This window comes from Miniopterus natalensis, chromosome 7 (assembly GCF_054644295.1).
Source record: "Miniopterus natalensis isolate mMinNat1 chromosome 7, mMinNat1.hap1, whole genome shotgun sequence".
In the NCBI taxonomy this organism is placed as follows: domain Eukaryota; kingdom Metazoa; phylum Chordata; class Mammalia; order Chiroptera; family Miniopteridae; genus Miniopterus; species Miniopterus natalensis.
The window spans coordinates 27,869,253-27,886,275 of NC_142087.1; the positions used below are offsets into that span (position 1 = coordinate 27,869,253).

A 17,023-nucleotide genomic window follows, 5' to 3' on the forward strand; every position below is an offset into this window, starting at 1 on the left:
AGAGTCCAAGTCCTTCAGGAAGGAAGGGGAGGGAACCAGAATGGAAGGTATGTGAAACATGGAAATGACCTATCTTTCCCAGAGTAGTCAAGTGATCCCTTGCTGCTAAGAATGAATTCACATTCCTTCCTTGCTAGATTGAGACCAGTAATATCAGTTCTGTCTCATATTTGGACAAAATACTTAATCCCCCCAAATCTGAAATTAACGTTACAACTACCAGCTTGATATTTTTCAAAAAAATTCCCTCCTGAAAATAAATAGCACACGTTTCCCTGGTTCTGAGAAGCACGAGAGCCAGCTCACTGAAGTTAAATGATTTGCCTTAAGACAGTGGACAGAGGAACCCCCAGCTCTAGCTGCCAGCACCAGGAGCCTTTATCAATAAGGCATTCATTTTCTCTTTCTTTTCTTTTTAAATTTCTATCTTTTCTACTTTCCCTTGAGCAAATGAGTTTGATTATAGAAATAGCACATGGTCATTAAGATCAGGACTTGTATCCTAAAAGCTGAAAAGCTTTTTGTTTGACCTTTATAAAATAAAAACAATACAACATTTTCACCTCTTTTATAGTGATTCTGCACCTTTTCAGAAATCAGACTGGCTTTGATTTTATTAATAACTCCCCTCAGATTCTCTTACAACAAATCTGAAGTAAAATGGATATTAGGATTAATTGGAGAGTGTTATGAGGCCTTCCTATTGGAGCCGTCCTAGGACAGTGGGACTAACCTCCAGCAAGAAACACTTTCCTCCCTTTTTATTGAATTTATTGGGGTGACACTAGTTAACAAAATTATTCAGGTTTCAGGTGCACAGTTCCACCACACGTCATCTGTGCACTGTGTGGTGTGTTCACCACCCCAAGTCAAGTCTCTGTCCATCACCATTTACCCCCCATACCCTCCTTCACTTCTGTCCAGGAAACACTTTCTCTCCAGGCCAGTATTTAACACAGACCGACTGAAGTTCCACACACAGTACCTTCTCCTCTGCGTGCGCTGCATCTGGTGTTTTGTTTATTAAATTTGTCTCAGGTCCAGCCAAGCTGACTTCACATCCAGCAGTGTTAAAAATATTACCTTAGAATTTATGATTTTCAGAATCAAGAGTCCCTGTCCGTACATATTTTAATTATACAGCATTTAATATTCCAAAATATGCTCATTTTAAGTCCTTATTTTTATCTTGAATGATTCTCAGTAAGGCCAGATAAGTTATATTTTCATCCTTCAGGGTGATGATAGTTTTAGTCCAGTGATAAGGGCCTGTGGTTAAGTTTTTAAGTTGAGTTAGCAGAAGCAGGAAGGTGTCTGATCACCAGTCCCTGGTGCTCACATGACAGCAGGAAGCCTTTCATTTATGGCCACTTGGAAGATGTGAGCACAGATTCTATTTTATCGTCTGTGCTAGAGCCAATTCTCCATGTGCCGTTTCATCCAGGTGTCCTTGGGACTTGAGGTCCTTTATAAAGGTGATCTTCATGTATTGTTTTCCCCAACAGTCTTTTCTACAGTAGCTTACAGTAGGTGCTATTAGAAGCCCTACAGGGCTAAGGGTGTTCTGTGGACAGAGCCAGGTCTGGGCTGCTGCTGATCCCTTTGGCATGCCTGGCTTTGCTCCATGCACATGCTCTCTTTGTTCCCACAACAGGCCTTGGTTAGATTTTTCTCAGCTCTGGATCTCTGAGCCCATCCTGCTACTACCATTCTTCCTAATGCTCCTGCCATTTGCCTAGCCTAGAAACCCCGCTCTTAAATGTGAGAGAGCCTGAGAGGCAGAGCAGGGAGTGCCTTGACAGAACTGGAGGACAGACGAAGGAATTCCAGGCTGTTTCTTCTGGTTCTTTCCTGTAGTGGCCTCTATGAGGCCTGGAGTGGAGAGAAACCCTTTTACCATGAGTTGAACCTATCCATAGACCTCAAAATAATGACTAGAATTTGGCTATTTCAGATAAGTTTACACAGCTTGCCTTCGAGTCTTGAAAACTGGGTTCAACTAAATTGTTTTTTGTTTGTTTTTAGAGTATCTAAAAGGCAGTTCAAAAAATAATGTGCATGCATTTGAAAAGTATTAACATCACAGGAAGAGTTTTAGAAACTTCTCTCTAGGTAGTAGAAAATTTAGTATTTCTGTATATTTTTTCACACCTAAAACAATTAATAACATTTTACCAATATCACCAAATATACAACCTGTTCAAATATTTTTTACCATTGTGTTTTTTTTTTCCTTCCCATTAGTAGCCCAACTATGTCATTGCATTGCATTTGGTTTATATGTCTCTTTTTTAAAAAAATATATCTTTATTGATTTCAGAAAGAGGAAAGGAGAGGGAGAGAAAGACATAGAAACATCAATGATGAGAGAGTCATTGGTCAAGCCCGCAACCTGGGCATGTGTCCTGACCGGGAATTGAACCCTGATCTCCTGGATCCCAGGTTGATGCTCAACTGCTGAGCCATGCCCTGCCGGGCTATATGTCTCTTAAGTAGAGTGACCGTATAATTTATTATTCAAACTAGGAAACTTTTATAATTAAAGAAGATTCTATTCATAATTATACTGGGACAAAAGACGTAAACCTGAATTGTCATGGACGAATTGGGATATCTGGTCACTACTTTTATGTGTGTAAAAAATACGTAACATTAAATTTACTATCTTAACCATTTTAAGTACGCAGTCAGTAGTGTCAAGTAGATTCACGCTGTGCAGTGGATCTCTAGAACTTGCTCATCTTGCAGTACTGGAGTACCCTACCCACTGAACACTGATGCCCCCCATGTGTCATTTAGCCATTAGTAATCACTTCCCACTTTCTCTTTCTGTGATTTTGGCCACTTTCGATACTTTATATGAGTGGAATCACACAGTATTTGGCTTATTTCATTTAGCATAATATCCTCAGGGTTCATTCATACTATTTCATGTGGTAGGATTTTCTTCCTTGTTAGGGCTGCATAATATTCTATTGTATGTATATGCCAAGTTTTCTTTATCCATTCAACTATTGATGGACATCGGGTTGCTTCCACCTCTTGGCTATTGTGAATGAGTAATGCTGTGATGAACACAGATGTGCTGATAACTCTTTGAGATCCTGTTTTTAATTTTTCTGGATATATAACCAGAAGTGGGATTGATGGATCATATGGTAATTTAATTTTTTTCTGTGTCTCATGCTTCTTATTTAACATCAAAGTGATAAGTGATGTGGGGATTAAAATCAAGAGCATCACTGAGCTTCACCTTCCCTCCAGCCAGTTCCCCAAACTCATACCCCCACACCCTTTATGCTCCCAATTCTGTAGTGAAGAAAGAACTTAATCCTGGAACGATTCTCAGGTTCTTTCCCCCACTCTCCCTGTCCTGGGAAGGCTGGCGGCTCCATATGAATGCATGGAGGAGCCCAGAGTGGTGACACACACAGAGGGAAGGGCTTAACTCTAGGGAACGGGACGGAGGAGTACAGTGTAGTGAAGCAAGGGCCTGAATAGCCTGGGCTACCACAGTGGGGCCTTGATCTCAGAGGAAAGGATACTGGTCTGGTAATTCTATTTTTAATTTGTTGAGGAAGCTCCATACTATTTTCCACAGTGGCTGTACCATTTTACATTTCAGCTAACAGTGCACAGGGGTTCCAACTTATTCATGTCTTCACCAACAGTTGCTTTTTTCTAGGTTTGTTTGTTTTTATAGTCGCCATCCTGATGGGTATGAAGTGGTAGCTCATGATTTTGATTTATATTTCCTTAATGATTAGTGATTTTGAGTATCTTTTCACATGCTTATTGACCATTTATATCTCTTCTTTGGAGAAATGTCTATTCAAGTCCTTTGCCAATTTTTAAATAAGGTTGTTTATTTTTTATTGTTATCTAAGTTCCTTATATGTTCTGGATATTTACCCCTTATCAAATATATGGTTTCAGTTATTTTCCATTGTTCAGCTTGTCATTTCACTCTGCTGATTGTTTCCTTTGACACGCAAAATTTTTAAGTTGATGTAGTCCTGTTTGTCTGTTTTTATTTTGTTGACTCTGCTTTTGGTCTTCAAGAGATCATCACCAAATCTACTGTCCTGAAGCTTTTATCCTATGTTTTGTTCTAAGAATTAATAGTTTTAGGTCTTATATTTAAATCTTTAATCATTTTTGAGTTGATTTTTCTGTATGGTGTGAGGTAAGGGTCCAACTTCTTTCTTTTGCATGCAGATATCCAGTTATCTGTGCCTTTTTTTAAATATATAGAAACAAAAGCCTACCAGTTGCTGAAGCATTCTACCCTTCAGGATAATACAAACCAAACTGAAGACAGATTCCAGAAGGATGCTTCTGCATCACAGCTGTCAGGTAAGCAAGGGCTGATCCAGCACTGAAAGTCAGTGTCTGGGACACACAGCACAGGGCGGTGGCCAGGGCTGTGTTCAGGGAAGTGTGGTCATTCTTTGAAGGTTTCTGGAGTTTGCTTTGTAACAAACTGTCACTGGGTCAGAATGAGCCAGTGCTTTTTCAGTCATTTCAATCATTAATGAACAGGAGTTTGGAAAAGTCTTCCCTCCTGGATTTGTGCATCATGATAGTAACTTTTCACTAAGTACCACAGGAGATACCCCAAATTCCTTTTCCCCCCACATCTTCTAGTTTCTTAATCACTAATGGGGAGCATCATCCTAGGCTACCTCCCTCATCAGAATTTTGGGGTATTTGGGGGGGTTCTTTAGATGAAAAGACTAAATTCCAGTAAAAACTAGTTTTAAGCTTAAATGTAATTTCGTCAGTCTAGGATGTTTGTTTTAAGTGTAATTTTCTCTGTTTTACTTTATTATTGTATTTTTATTATTTTTAGTGGTTTTTATTTTATTACACCTTTTTTTTAGTATAAGTTACCTCAGTTCCCTCTGTAAGAGCAAATGGATTAATCCTGAAGGAAGAACACTGGAATATTCCTTTCACATAAAGTGCCTTGCCGTATTTTACCTCTCAGACTGAACAACGATTTCTTTTTTTAAAAATATATATTGATTTCATAGAGAGGAAAGGAGAGGGAGAGAGAGAAACATCAATGATAAAGTCATTGATCAGCTGCCTCCTGCACGCCCCCTACTGGGGATCGAGCCCGCAACCTGGGCATGTGCCCTGACTGGGAATCAAACCCCGATCACCTGGATCCTGGGTCCGACACTCAACCGCTGAGCCACGCCCGGCTGGGCTGAACGATTTCTTAATGTCACGTACTTCCTGTCCATGTTCAGATTCCCACCTGTCACTTAGACGTGTTCACCTTACAGACTTTTTTTTTTTTTGAGAGACATACTTATGGTGCATCAGACTTGCCTTTGAAGAGCTATTTCCCAGGTAATTCTAGTGTTAGAATCGGCTGCTGCAAAATTAAGTTATTTTGGCTGTTTTGAGGATTCAGTGATCCACTACAAGTTAAATGCCCAGCACTGTGCCTGTTGGAGAAGAGCCTCCAGGGAGGGCTGGCGTGTTGTTGGCAGTGGTTGTTTGCAGTCAGAGAACATGAGACATTGTAGTTTGTTGAGGTGTAAAGTGGGTCCTCTGCCCCTAGTGGGGGCTTTGTCACTCTGGAGAGGTATAGCGCCTACCTGTGAGCCCTTAAATGCTCGCTTTTATCACCTTCCTCACAGCTGAGTCACAGAGGTAAACCCCAGAGGGATCTTATCCAACCCCCTCATTTTTCAAGTGAGGCCCCAAGAGAGTAACGTCTCTTTCTGAGCATTATGGCTGGTTAGCAGGTGCATCGTTTGGAAGGTGACTTTGTGTGTTTTTGGTAAGTATACTTTGGATAGTTCATTGGACAGGTTCAAAGGATGAGTAAATTTGATATAAGTTGTAGTCTGTTGGGTGTGTATCAAAATTACAGTACTACTAATATACTAGTAATTAACATTTTTGTTAATTTATTCATAAGTGAAGTGATGCTATACGTATTTTATACTCAAGCACCTGTGTCCAGGTTCCTCACTCTACACTTACAGTGACACTGCGCTTTGCAACATTCTGAATTTCCCACTATTAGGATCTTAGAAATGCTTCTAATAGCATTGGGTGTCATTGTGGTTAGATACTGCCTCTGATATTTATTTTACATTTGATCGTGCATTACTTTTTCATTCTCATTCTCACTCTGATCCTAGGGACTTCTCTGAGCTCCAAAAAGAAGCAGGAAGTAGGCTGGGAGGGCAGAGGGAAATGGAAGCCAAGTGCCCGTGTTAAACCACACAGCACTGTTCCAGGTAGTGGTGAGGATGTGCCCTCTGAACTCAGGAGCCATCCTGTCTCTAAAGAAAGCCACTTAAACCTTGTGCCTTTTTTTCCATATCTGAAATGACCAGGTCCTGTTAAGCACATGCAGACCCTGCTCAGGCTGAGCATGGACACATTATCAAGAGAGTTGCTCCTCTGCAGAGGTTATATGCAGGCAAGCAGATTACTGGTTAGAAACTCAGCAAATGCCTGTTGCTGAGATGCCCTTGCTCTCTCTAGCTGTGATCTTGGGCAACTGCTAGTTAAGAATCAGGCTTGTAACAAACACATCCAAGGCTGAGGGCTTCCAGGAGGCACAGGTCAGGAATTGCCCTGCAAATTGGGGGCATCGTGGGCTTTCCCTGGCCCCAGGGAAAGAGGTGGATTGTGCATCTTCCCCATCAACCTTTTCAGGCTGGTGAAAGAGTGGCCTTGATGGTTTTCAGTGGAGATTCAGTCTCCTCTGCAAGATGGAAAAATAGAGGATTTGGGAGAGGCACTTAAAGGTGGGTGGGGTGGGCCACTGTCATCCAGGAGTGTCAGCTACTCCTGCGGCCTGGTTCCTAGCACCCATCATCTTGGTGCCTACGTGTTATAGCAGTGTGAATTATCCAGAGCTCAATGCCGTAGTTGAGACCCATGTGCTTACACATGCATCTCGGTCATTTAAAATGCTGTTCTTTGAATGGTTTTATTTTTCACTTTTCGTGACTTCTGTGTGTCACTGGAAACCCCCCACTTCCTTTCAGCACTCTACCAGCATGTTATTCCTTGCCTCAGAAGCTCCCTTTCTCTCTGTGGCTTGAACAGCATCTTCCTCTGTTGATGTTTGTTTTACCAAAGTTATTGCGAGGTCCCTTCTTTTTTCCTTGCGCCTGTTGCTGCGTGGAGGCTAATGCTCCCGCCCTTGTTTGTGCTTGTCGCAGGTTTGAACATTGGCAGTGATACAGTGAAGACAAAGACAACTCACAGAATCACTTCGGAAGCGAGTTTTTCATCTAGCGAAGGAAGTCCTTTGTCAAGGTAAAGTCTCGACAGCCTCTCTGAGTAGTGGCAACAAGATGAGAAATGTCCTACGCAGTGAATCGGACTTTAGCTACATGTTATTTTGTTGTGTGACTTGATGGAAGGTTATGGTTTGGGGTTTTGTTTATCTAAAATAACAGTTGAAACTTTAGTCTACCTTTGAAAATATTTGCACCAGAGCCAAGTATTGTTTTGCAGCTGTTGTTTCCTTGGCTTAAGACTCAATTGACACCTCAGTGAACCACAAATTAGCGTCTACAGCTGCTCGCAGTAGGGCTGCTTAGAGACCACACAATGGAAAAGGGCAGAGAGAACAGCGGACCTTAAAGGAAATGGAGTGGCCTGTTCCTTCTTTCCGAGACAGCTGATGTGTATACTGGCACTAGCTGGATAGCTGTTTTTGCACTCCTCTTAAGTATTTGGGCTCAATTATACTTTCCTTTTCTGATATTTTCTTGCTTATTTTCCATAAAGAATAAAATTTATTTTTTCACATTTTTTCAACTGTAGCACTTCTTGTAAGTTTTTCAAGCAGTGGTGAGTTGTGTGCTGGATTTGTCACCAACATAAAATGCTAATCATGCAGCAGCATTGAGTCCCTCAGGAAGAATTTATAGATGGGAATAGAAGCATTTGTCTGACAAAACACCTGCCTTTTTTGCTTTGGGATAAATATTTAAAACAGCACAAGTTTCCTTTTGCAGTAACATTTCTCATTTTAAAAATCCTTTAGATGATTGCATTACATTTGAATTAACTGCTTAGCCCAATTAAATTTTAAAACAGGAACTTTACATTCTAGTATCCCATAAGATAAAATGATTTGATCCAGAAATACAGTATTTTTAAATGAAAAAAAAACTATCTTCATTTTATATTTTGAGAAACATTACAATATTTTTAGGACTGATTTTCTGAATTTCAGTTCCTCTTTTAGAAACCTGATAAGTTCAATTTTAGGGAATTATTAATTTAATTATCAGAAATTATATTTAATACTTGGGTTTTCATCCATGTTTTTGAAGGAAGTGTGAAATGAATTATGGGTCAAGAAGAGTATTAAAGTATTATATTTTTATGATTATACCATAAATTCAAGTTCTGTGTCTTCTAAAAGAAATTTTAAAAGATGGTAAATTCTACAGGTAGCTTTTAGAGCTTAATGTTACCATTTGGCATAATAATACATGCATTTAGTTTTTAAAGATGGTTAGAAATGTTTATTTTTATTATATTTTAGAGGCATTAAAAACTCGATTCTTCTTAAGCTTTTCTTTATATATATTCTTCAGGGAATTTTTAAATACATTTAGAAAGCAGTTGGATTCCTTAGAACATTTTCTCAGCCTGATCATTTCATGTCTTATACCTATACTCCATTACAAAAATCAGTCTTTTTTCTTTTTCATTTTGAGCCAGGGGCGTTTTGTTATTACTGTTGTTTCTGCATGAAATTAATTTCCTAAATAAATTATAAGTAACCACATCACACCCTTTGAGAAAAAGAAAGTTTTCATGGAAGCTGTGGTTCTAATCCAGTGAGGAAAGGTCTGGGCGCCAAGTAGTGGGTTTGGATTTTTCTGGTTTGTTCCTGTGCGGTGTTTGGTGTTGTTAACACGCCACCCCGGGCTTTGGAGAGCGCTGGTTTTGCTGTCTGTGCCTGAATTCACTGAAATTTCTTAGAGGCTTACATTTAAAGATCCCACTTACTACAGTCACTCCTCGTGCTTTATTGCTTTTACAAGTGGTCTCGAAACCAGTACTTGAGAATAAACATAACAGTGCAGTGCTGCTGTAGCACTTTAAAAAATTCTTCTTTGCTCTATTTTGTCAGTGAGCTGATGAGCAACCTCACAAAAAAAAAAAAAAAAAAGACCCCGCTGGACCTAAAAAAAAAAAAAAAAAAAAAAATGGCTTCCTCTGATGTCCTAGAGACAATAATTATGATGTGCTAGTTAAGCCCAAACTACAGCTGAGGGATTTTACTTTAAAGCAGTGGCTTGGGCGCAAAAATACATTTATAGCTCTTTGTCTGCACCTCATTATGTGTGGGCCTGATTCATTAAGTAATTGGTTTGCAGTTGTTTACATGAGTATTAAGGCCTTCTTTTCAGCCGCCTTTGAGAGATACATTGTGCAAATGTTGCCTGCGATGAATGCAGAATGAGGGCCAGAGGGTCCGTCCTATTGGCTAAACAGTGCACTCTGTTGAAAAGCTAGAGAAAGGGATTGGGTGCTGCTTTGCATAGCAATGGCTTTCTTAATAAGCGTTTCAGATTAATACACACAAGCTATAAAAGATGCAAAGAGATACTCTTAGCACATTTATACATGCTCAGTTCATTGTGATGGTGGTGCGGTCCGGGTGCTTTCATTTTCCGTTTTTCAGAGCAGCAGCCTCAGTGCATGAGCCGTAATAGAATCCGATGTTTATTGTATTATAAATCGCAGGCAAGCAGGCAGATCGGCAACAGTTTATTATTAAAGATTCTTTCAGTGTAAATCTTTTTCTACCATTGTATCTGCTTCGGCAAAATCATTTTGTGGTTGAGTGGGGATGAAAGGCATAATGTACGAAGGAGTGAGTCCTAATAGGAGGCTGTTCTCCAAGTAAAGACCACTTGTTCCCTTTTGTTCAGGGGTGCATGCCAGTGCTTCCTCTCCTCTGCAAGCATTGTCTTGCTTTACCTTCCCCAGGAAGCGCTTTCACTCTCCCGGATCCATTTATTCAATGGAGGGTATATTTTAACAGCCTGTCGTGTAACTTCAGTTTACTGGTTGGATCGAGATAACGTTTTACTGAAAGAAAAGGATGTGTGCTTACAACATAATTGCTGGGGGGTGGGGTGAGGGAAGGTAGCAGAGGTCACCCAGCCATCGCAGGCACCCTGGCAGGGCCTCCTTGGGTGGCATTCTGTGCCAGCCCTGCAGCCACAGGAGTGGCCAGCGGAGGGCGCCAGGCTGCAGCTGATGCTCTGGGGAGCTGCGGTATTTCTTCTTGCGTGGTCACTCTGCCATTTCCCCCTGGGGTGATATGAAGATCACAAAGAAATAAAAATGAGATTTTCTGGATGTCCTTTAGGTTCTCATCTAAAAGCCCCCATCTGCATCTCTGGTTTAGCAAATCTTCATTCTCCTACTGAATTAGCAGCTTCCTAAATAATCCACATGCTTTGCATCATAAACTAATATAGTTTTATTTTCTGCACAGAGCACAAAAGAACAGTGGCTTGATTAGCTGAAGGAAAGGAGTTAGTTAACAAGTTGACCCCAGGCAGCTAAAAAACTGGCATCTGCTGCAGGGTTCCTAGTCAACCATCAGGGGGCGCTCAGACTTTGTTGAATTAGACTGTCTCAGACTTTAATCTGCCTCTAAAACTTAAAATTAGTACAGTATTTCCAAAGATTTTTTCGCGCACTTGTTGGGAATGTTTTTTCTTTCTGGATTATTATTATTATTTTGCCTTTTACTTTTCAGAAACATGTCTGTTTTGAGGAAAATTCTAGCTGATGATGCTATGTGAGACATTTTAATACTGATTTTTAGCTAGCAGTCAAAATCACTGAAAATTATAGAATTCAGCATCTAGAGACCACAAATTCTCATAATTTAGTTATTTTCCAGTTTATACCAAGACCCTAGAACTGGACTTTAGGACATTAGTTCTGCTGTTTTCCAAATCCTTCTCCCTACAAGCCAACAATGAGCATCAATGCCCTAGCCTATTCTACCTCTGCTGCTGCCAGTCAGGAGTTCCTGTTGCTTACACCCACCAAGGACTGAGTGGCCTGCACTCTGCAATGCCCTCCCAGCCAGCTCCCTTAGGTCCCTGTGCTCACGGGACAGCCACATGTCACCTCATACAGCATGTTCTGTCATATGTGCCAGCTTTTATTCCTGCTGTTTTGCTGGAATGTTGCTGCCTCACTCTCACCTGGCTGATGCCTGCTAGATTTTCAAGCTTAACTTTTAACCTTCTGAAAGTTTCCTAAGCAGAGACCCTGGTCCTATGGCTATTTCTGTTATATCATCTGTAGCACAGGGGGGAGGTACCCTTCCCCCACCGTGAGCTCCTCACTGAGGTTTGGGGGCTTTTCTCAATCACCAGTGCTCAATAACATTGGACTTTCTGAGTAAGTGATCATCAATATATAGCTCCACCATTCACTCAAATGTCATTTTTTTATAAAAGCCACTTGCACAGTTGCCCTCACTTCTGTATGGCATCATGTACTCAAGCAGCGGAATCACACACTCCATAAAGTTATCTGCATGAGAGTGCAGGAGAGGTACCCAGGAGAGGCCAAGTTGCAAACCAAAGCTAGCTGTCACTAGTTCTGGGCCTGGGACCACTTAGCAAGAGGTACTGGGACTCAGAGGCCAGATGCTGCTTGTTTGAAAGATTTTAGGAAGGTCCAAAGCATGAGGCAATAGAGGCTATTTGTATGGAGAAGCCACTGGAAATGGCTTGGATGGGCTGGCAAGTTGAGTGGGGCGGGGTCTCAGGGAATCACAGGGTGGGGGGTTGTCCAACAGTGTGAGTGGCCAAGTTGATGGAGACTCAGATATGATGCCTGCCTGTCAGCTTTGTGGGGGAATGGGAGACTTCAGAAAAGGAGCAGTGGCCTCTGCCAGCACTTTATCTGGCAGAAAGCTGCGCCCCCATCTCTTGCCTTGATACCAGAAAATTCAGTGCCTCCGTGTATGTCCCTGGTTCCTTCCGAGCTGCTGTCCCAGCACTGGAGCTCCGAGGGAGTGAGTCCAAGTAAGTCCCTGCAGGGGCCCTTTAAGAGGAGCTGCCTGGGACTGCAGCAGCCTCTGTGTCACTCAGCCTCAATCCCTGCTGGTTTTCACAGCCAGAAGTTGTGGGACTTCTCTTCTTGGCTCTGGAGCCCTGGGCTGGGAGGCCTGGTGTGGGGCCGGGACCCCTCGATCCTCAGGGGGGACTTCCACAGCTGAGATAACCCTCCCAATTCTAAACCTCCACAGGTGGGTGTAGGATCGGCCTGTTCCTCGTCTCTGCCCCTCCTGCCAGTCTCAGTGTGGCTTCTTTAAATCCCTAGTTGTAGGACTTTCATTCAGCTCAGTTTTAGGTGGTTCTGAGTGATGGTTTTTCTGTAGTTTAGTTGTAATTTTGATGTGGTTGTGGGGCTGAACATTGAAGTGTAATTTAAAAACTGAATGATGCTCCCACTGGGGACTTTTAAATTAATTAAAATTGCAAAGGCTCTTGAAAAGGAGCACTGAGATGGGCATCACATCCTACAGGGGTTTATTGGCCTTAGGAAACACGCTGCTAGGTATTCAGAGCCATCGACACTTGCATTTTTATGCATGTGATACATGGAGACCTAAACTCCCTACTTTAGGGATTTCTCTTTTAATTTGTCTACAAGTGCTAAAGCTTTACAATTAGTGCTTTCCAGAGATGGAGGGGAAAGCGGTCCTCTGCCCCACTGCCATGCATTCATCCTCCAGAAACAGCACAGCACAGTGCCCTGTGGCACATGCGGGCCGAGTGGAGTTGGACCCAGCAGCTGCGGAGCCAGCCCTCGGGGAAGCAGGGTTGCTGTCGCAACAGGGGCCCTCCCGCCAAAGCATCAGGAACACCTCTGGCCACAGCGGTCCTGACATTTTCTTTTTGCTTTAGAAAGTTGGGGAGTAAATGTAAAATTTCTGGCCTTTCAGTGAATAACATGCTTATTTCCTAAGGTGCTAGATGTAAAATATTAGTCTGGTTACCTTTTCTGTGGAACTCAGGCTGTTTCTCTGTTTTACAGCCATGAAAACAAGAGGAAACTAACTACTACCTTAAAGTCTAAAGGTAAGAGAAACAACTGGAGGCCGGACTGTCTTTCTGTGTTTTGTCCAAAAGACCTGTTTGTGGCATGTCTTGTTTTCTTGTGTGAGGGCTGTGAAGCACGCCTGTGGTCCTGAGGGCAGCCCTTGCTGCCCTCCCTGGGGTGATGCTGTCTCTGAGGGGTTGGGGGACTTCAGTGACAGGGCTGTGACCTGTGAACACACGGTGCCATAGGTCAGAACCTAGCATTTTAACTTGCAAGTATGAATATGTGGGAGATCCTGACCTCCACATGACTGATTACCAACCCCCTGTATTCCACCTCTGAAGTGTTGCTCTGTCCCCATCCCCACTGCTAACACCCTGCAGGTGCCCACTGCTCAGGACAGGACAGAGCTCTTGCAGGAGACTCAAACTGGCCTCTCGCATCCAGCCCTTCCCGACTCCTGACTGTCCTACAGCTGCCCGCGGCATCTAAAACCTCATCTGATCTCCTTCCCTTCCTGAATAGGAACTGCCGATGCCTCCCCACTACCTACAGGATAAAGCCCGTAACTTTCTCCTTTGGTCTGGCCCCATCCCTGCTCTCCAGCCCAGTTCTTCCCAGACTCCTGTTGTCTGTGGGTCTGGTCACACCAGCTTTTTCCAGATATACCACACTTGCACTCTCTGCCTTGGCTCATGTTGTTCCTTCTCTGCAACTTTCCTTTTTTCTTTTCCTCAGCCTAGCGAGCTCCTATTCACCCCCCAACACCCAGTCTAACCTTCCTTTCACACTAACATTGTGGCATGTTCCCCGCTGGACTTGGGCTCTCTCTACTCCTGTCACCTTAAACCCACTTCCAGTGGTTTGTAATTGAGAGCATAGGTTTGCGTCAGGCCACAAAGGTGGGACTCCTGGCTTGACCACCCACTAACACTGATTTGGCCAGTTACTGAACCTCTTGCAGCCTTCATTTGATCAGTAAAACAGAGATATCAATAGTTACCTTACCAGGTTGGTGGAAGGATTAAATGGAGTCATATATAAGAAGCCCTCACAGAGCTGGCAGATCGTGCCATGTAGATATTGGTAGTCATGTACATTGTCAATGTAGCAGACAGTATGCCCCACCCCATCCTGTCTGATCACTTTGAGGGTCACTTCAAAAGTTCACTAACATGTCCTTGGTCTTCTACATCAGGCCACTGTGCGTCTCCACCTGAGGGCTTTATCTGGCCACAGGAGTAGATAAAGCTCCTTTCTCACAGGGCAGCCCTAAGCGCCAGGGAGTTGATGCCCTGGTTGAGAACAACCCCGAACAATGAGACATGAGAGTTGGTGTGTAAATAACCTCACACCGTCATTCTTTCTTGGGACAATTCGAGGAGAGTTCCACAGTCTCTCAGAGGCCCCCACAGGACTGAGCCCTAGGTTTCACCACTGCCAGCCTTTCTCATTAACACCCTCTGCGGGTTCCTCCCTTCCCTGTGTCACTCTCCCAGTCCCCCCAGCCCCCATTATTCCCAAGATTACCTCCCAAACAACTCTCATGCACCCAGACCTTTGTGTCAGTGTAAACCATGTCTCCCTTCCCTCTGCTCTTGTGAGGAGCAGAAGAGACCAAGGTGGAGAGGCAGCTGAGTGAGGTGGGGTCCGACCTGACAAAACACCCTGCTTCTGTGCTAATACTGATTTCAAATCCCAATCCTACAGTAAAGAGTTGGACACAACAGAAGGGAAAAGAAAGTATTCTGCTAAGTGTTTTCCATAACAGTACATAGAACACACTGAAATACGTAAATCTGTGCAGTATTGACATGCATTCCAGGTGTATCTGGTCAGGTACATCACATGGGGTCCTTAGTAGTCCTTTTGCAAACCGGTGCACCAATTAACCAGTCCAGCTGATTAAACCGGGCTATTCAGGGTACAGAAATGTTAAACAGCTGTCTGGTTTTCTCTTCCAGCCTTCTGGGGTGAGTCTGATGACAGTAACTCAGAAATTGAAGCCGCTTTACGTCCTAGAAACCATAACACATCCACAGATGATTTTGATGATTTTTATGACTAATAAGCTATAACAGCTGTTGAAATAAAGTATCTAAACAAATTGAAACCCTGTCTTCATATGTGATTTCCAAACTAAACATGTCCTTTTAAGTTTTCTGATTGTTTAATAGGAAAACTTGGGTCCACATTGCTATTCTACTGAAGCTTTATGACATAATTAGAAACTGGCATATTCATTTTTCAGTACTGTCAAAAAGCAAAGTGATGAATGCAGTGCCCAGTAAAATTCAAATTGTTTTCTTTGTAGAAAATGACACACTGATCCTCAAATTCATATGGAAATTTAAGGGACCCAGATATGCCAAAACAGGTTTGAAAAAGAAAAAAAAAAGTTTCAAAACTGAATGTGAAATACAGAGCTTCCCAGACAAAAATCAAAAGGCTAAAAGAGTTCATTACCACCAAACAAGCATTGCAAAAAATGTTAAAGGACTGCTGTAAGAAGAAAGAGAGAGAGAGAGAGGAAAATACATATAAAGAAAGAAATGGCAATAAATAAGCACCTATCAATAATTTAAGACTGGACTCATGGCAAGAGTGCTCGAGACAGTGGGAATAAATGGTGACGGACGGAGACTTGACTTTGAGTGGTGAACACACAATACAGCACAGAGGTGATGTGTTATAGAATCACACACGTGAAACCAACAGGTACATGAAAAGGTGCTCAACATCACTAAACATCAGGGAAACGTAAATCAAAACTATAATGAGATATCATCTCATACCTGTTAGAATTGCTGTTATTGAAAAGATAAGAAATAACAAGTGTTGGCAAGGATTTGGAGAAAAGGGAATCCTTGGGCACTATTGGTGGGAATGTAAACTGGTGCGACCACTATGGAAAACAATACGAAGGTTCCTCAAAAAATTAAAAATTGAACTACCATATGATCCAGTGACATCAGGAAAGAGGTGCTTTCATATACTTTGAAGAGCACATTTATAATATGAAGTAAAGTTGCAGATGGCATACATACCCTAGGACGCTATGGTTCCATCTCTAAATTTACACTCTGGAGCAGCCACACTGTCCAATACAGTAACCATTAGCCACATGTGACTCAAGCACTTGAAATGTGGCTAATCCAAACTGAGAAATTCATATTGGATTTAAAGACTTAGTAGTAAAGAAACAGTGTAAGATGTTTTGTTAATTTGTTTTTTGTTTTTATTGTTGAGAGTAATACAGATGTCCCCCATTTCTCCCCTTTACCCCTCTCTACCCCTCTTCCGCCCCACCCCAGGCCCCCACCTGTCCATTGTCTGTGTCCATGGGCTGTTCATATATAATAAAATGTATATATTGGATATCTTGAGTTAAAATGTATTATTAAAATTAATTTTATCAGTTTCTTTTTACGTTTTTTAATGTGACTACTAAAAATTTTAAAGTGTATATATATATAACTTTAATTTGTGGCTTTATTATATTTCTATTGGACAAAGCTGCTATAGAGAAACGCTGTTTTACACCAAGAAACAGGTTCAAAATTTTAATTGTAGTATTGCTTGAAATAGTAAAAATTTGGAAACATTAGTGCCCACCAGCAGGAAAACAATAAGAAACATTGCTGGAGGATTTATACAATTAATAAAATATATGTAAAAGTGAAAAACACACAATAATATATTGTGTTGTTTATAGAAAAGGGTTCCTCTATTGTAAAAGTGTAAAACATGGATGGAAGAGATTTGTGAGATTTTCATGAATGTGATTAGCTCCAGAGAAGAAAAGAGGAGAGGACGGCCAGTATATACAGAGAACTTCAGTGAATCAGTAAGAGCTTATTTCTTTCTATTAAAACACATTCTCTAGGCAAACAGAGCAAAATGTCAACATTTGTCAAATCTGGGTGGTGGCTTCATG

The 17,023-nt window shown here is 41.9% G+C and overlaps 1 protein-coding gene across 1 annotated transcript in view; it reads left to right on the forward strand.

Moving 5' to 3' along the window:
* KIZ (kizuna centrosomal protein) overlaps nt 1–15,199 on the forward strand; it is a 73,844-nt gene extending 58,645 nt beyond the window's left edge. The window contains exons 10-13 of the mRNA XM_016211930.2: nt 4,255–4,356; nt 7,200–7,296; nt 13,081–13,124; nt 15,051–15,199. Coding sequence (XP_016067416.2) covers nt 4,255–4,356; nt 7,200–7,296; nt 13,081–13,124; nt 15,051–15,154 — 347 coding nt within the window. The 3' untranslated portion in view covers nt 15,155–15,199. The remainder of the gene's footprint in view (nt 1–4,254; nt 4,357–7,199; nt 7,297–13,080; nt 13,125–15,050) is intronic.
* Nucleotides 15,200–17,023: the final 1,824 nt, after the last annotated feature.